Source organism: Amphimedon queenslandica, unplaced genomic scaffold (genome assembly GCF_000090795.2).
Source record: "Amphimedon queenslandica unplaced genomic scaffold, v1.1 AMPQUscaffold_11851, whole genome shotgun sequence".
In the NCBI taxonomy this organism is placed as follows: Eukaryota; Metazoa; Porifera; class Demospongiae; order Haplosclerida; family Niphatidae; genus Amphimedon; species Amphimedon queenslandica.
Window position 1 is genome coordinate 10,964 of NW_003547909.1, and position 1,666 is coordinate 12,629.

At 37.3% G+C, this 1,666-nt stretch overlaps 2 protein-coding genes across 2 annotated transcripts in view; one reads left to right on the forward strand and one right to left on the reverse strand.

Annotated features, from left to right (window-relative positions):
• The window catches only part of LOC105315073 (putative L-cysteine desulfhydrase 1), a 1,565-nt gene extending 1,519 nt beyond the window's left edge, over positions 1–46 (forward strand). Inside the window, exon 4 of the mRNA XM_020004909.1 lies at positions 11–46. Within this exon, the coding sequence (XP_019860468.1) occupies positions 11–46 (36 nt within the window). The remainder of the gene's footprint in view (positions 1–10) is intronic.
• Positions 47–128: 82 nt separating this feature from the next.
• On the reverse strand, positions 129–799 carry LOC105315074 (cilia- and flagella-associated protein 20). The gene is made up of 4 exons (XM_020004910.1): positions 716–799; positions 566–645; positions 399–510; positions 129–338 (listed from the first exon to the last, which is right to left on the reverse strand). Exons 1-4 carry the CDS (start codon positions 797–799, stop codon positions 129–131), a joined length of 486 nt encoding a protein of 161 aa, XP_019860469.1.
• Positions 800–1,666: the final 867 nt, after the last annotated feature.

The following is a 1,666-nucleotide window of genomic DNA, read 5'->3' on the forward strand; positions in this document are numbered from 1 at the left end:
TGACTGGTAGGTACAACTTAAACTCGGATGGAAGCTCATCTTCTGAATAAAGACGGTCGGAGAAATAGACACGCCTAATACGACAGTTAGCATGAATCTAATGAAAAAGGAACTGATTGAAATACTCTTTAGTGATTAGCGTTACTCACGGCAATCTTAAGCGTCTCAATGTAATTGGTCCCGTAAGCTCGACGTGTGAAATCCGCTAAGTTGAATTGGATCTGGTTCCAACCATCGTCTAATCTCATTGGCATTGTGCATATGAATGGCTTCACTCTCGTCGTTGATTGATAGTTTGAGGCTCTGAAACGTCTACGGACATTCTTATCATCAAGAACCTTGGGAGAGAGATTAATAGGGTGGGGACAGAATCAAAATGGCGTCTAATGTAGAAATACCTGGACTTCAAATGAAAAGTATTTTTTCATGTTTTTAATGATCATGACAAGGAATGGTAGCTTGATACCGAGGGTTTTCTGTGGGTCTGCCGGACAAGTTATGTAAGTAGTACTAATAAAAATGATAATAATAATTAATAATAATAATGGTATTTCTTCATACGAACCTAACATTAGTCCCACATATCTCTAAGACTAGTGACTGTATGTCGTTGTCTGTGATCCTCTTAATGTGTCCATTACGTACCTACTCAGAAAGAGAGAGGGAGAGAAAGAGGAACATGTCTTTTTAAAGTCATCATTTTTGTGCTCTTTACTTTCTTGTCCCAGATCTGGAGAGGTTTGCTCCCAATGCTGTAGAGGACAGAGAGAAATCCAGACTGGAACGTGTTCTTAAACATCTCTCTCCCTCTGAAGGAGTTGTTTGGTTGCTATGGAAATGATTAGCACTCTGATTTTGTTTTGAATTTTTTAATTCAAAGAGAGCCACGCCCTTTTTTTCATGAATATTGATTGGCTTATTAAACTAGTTACCCGGGCTTGTGAAATACGCATGCGCAAAGCAAAGAATGCAATACATGTAATTAGTTTAATCAGCCGAACTGCACCCTCCCTAAACCGGAAGAATTTTCTTTGCAACCGGAAAAGGTGTTACCCAAGAAAATGGCTGAACTTAGGTTGTACTTTGTTTTTAGCTAGAAATCTTTACTGGACCACTATTAAAGCTACTTTATGCTATCATTTTGATTACTTCAAGGTCATAAATGAAATACTTTTAATGGAGAATCAAAGTTCTATGTTCTATGGCAATAAAAGGACCATGTGTGACATTGCTAAATGGAAAGGAAAAGCAAGAAAGCTATTATTTCTATACCCGTAAGTGGGACAATGAATGTTTGGTTTTATAGTGTTATAATAATGATCGTGGGACACAATGAACATGATAAAATGAATTATATGGCTAAGTACCAAGTTTGTAGTACAAATGAAAATTACAGTATTACATTAGCTATCACTTGTCATGTATTAGTAGTCCATGTTGTTTAACCATGCAGGGGCGGATCCAGGATTTTGCAAATGGAGGGGTTGAGAGAAAAATGGCGTGCGAAGCGCGCCGAAATTTTGGCCACGCCCATTTTTTAAACGCTATTTTGTGGTTAAAATCACGTGAAAATCAACTTTTCTACCATTTTTGGAGCTCATTCTTTGTTAATTATATTCATTAACCACAGTAATGTTGCTATATAAACTAGGTGGTTAGCACTTTC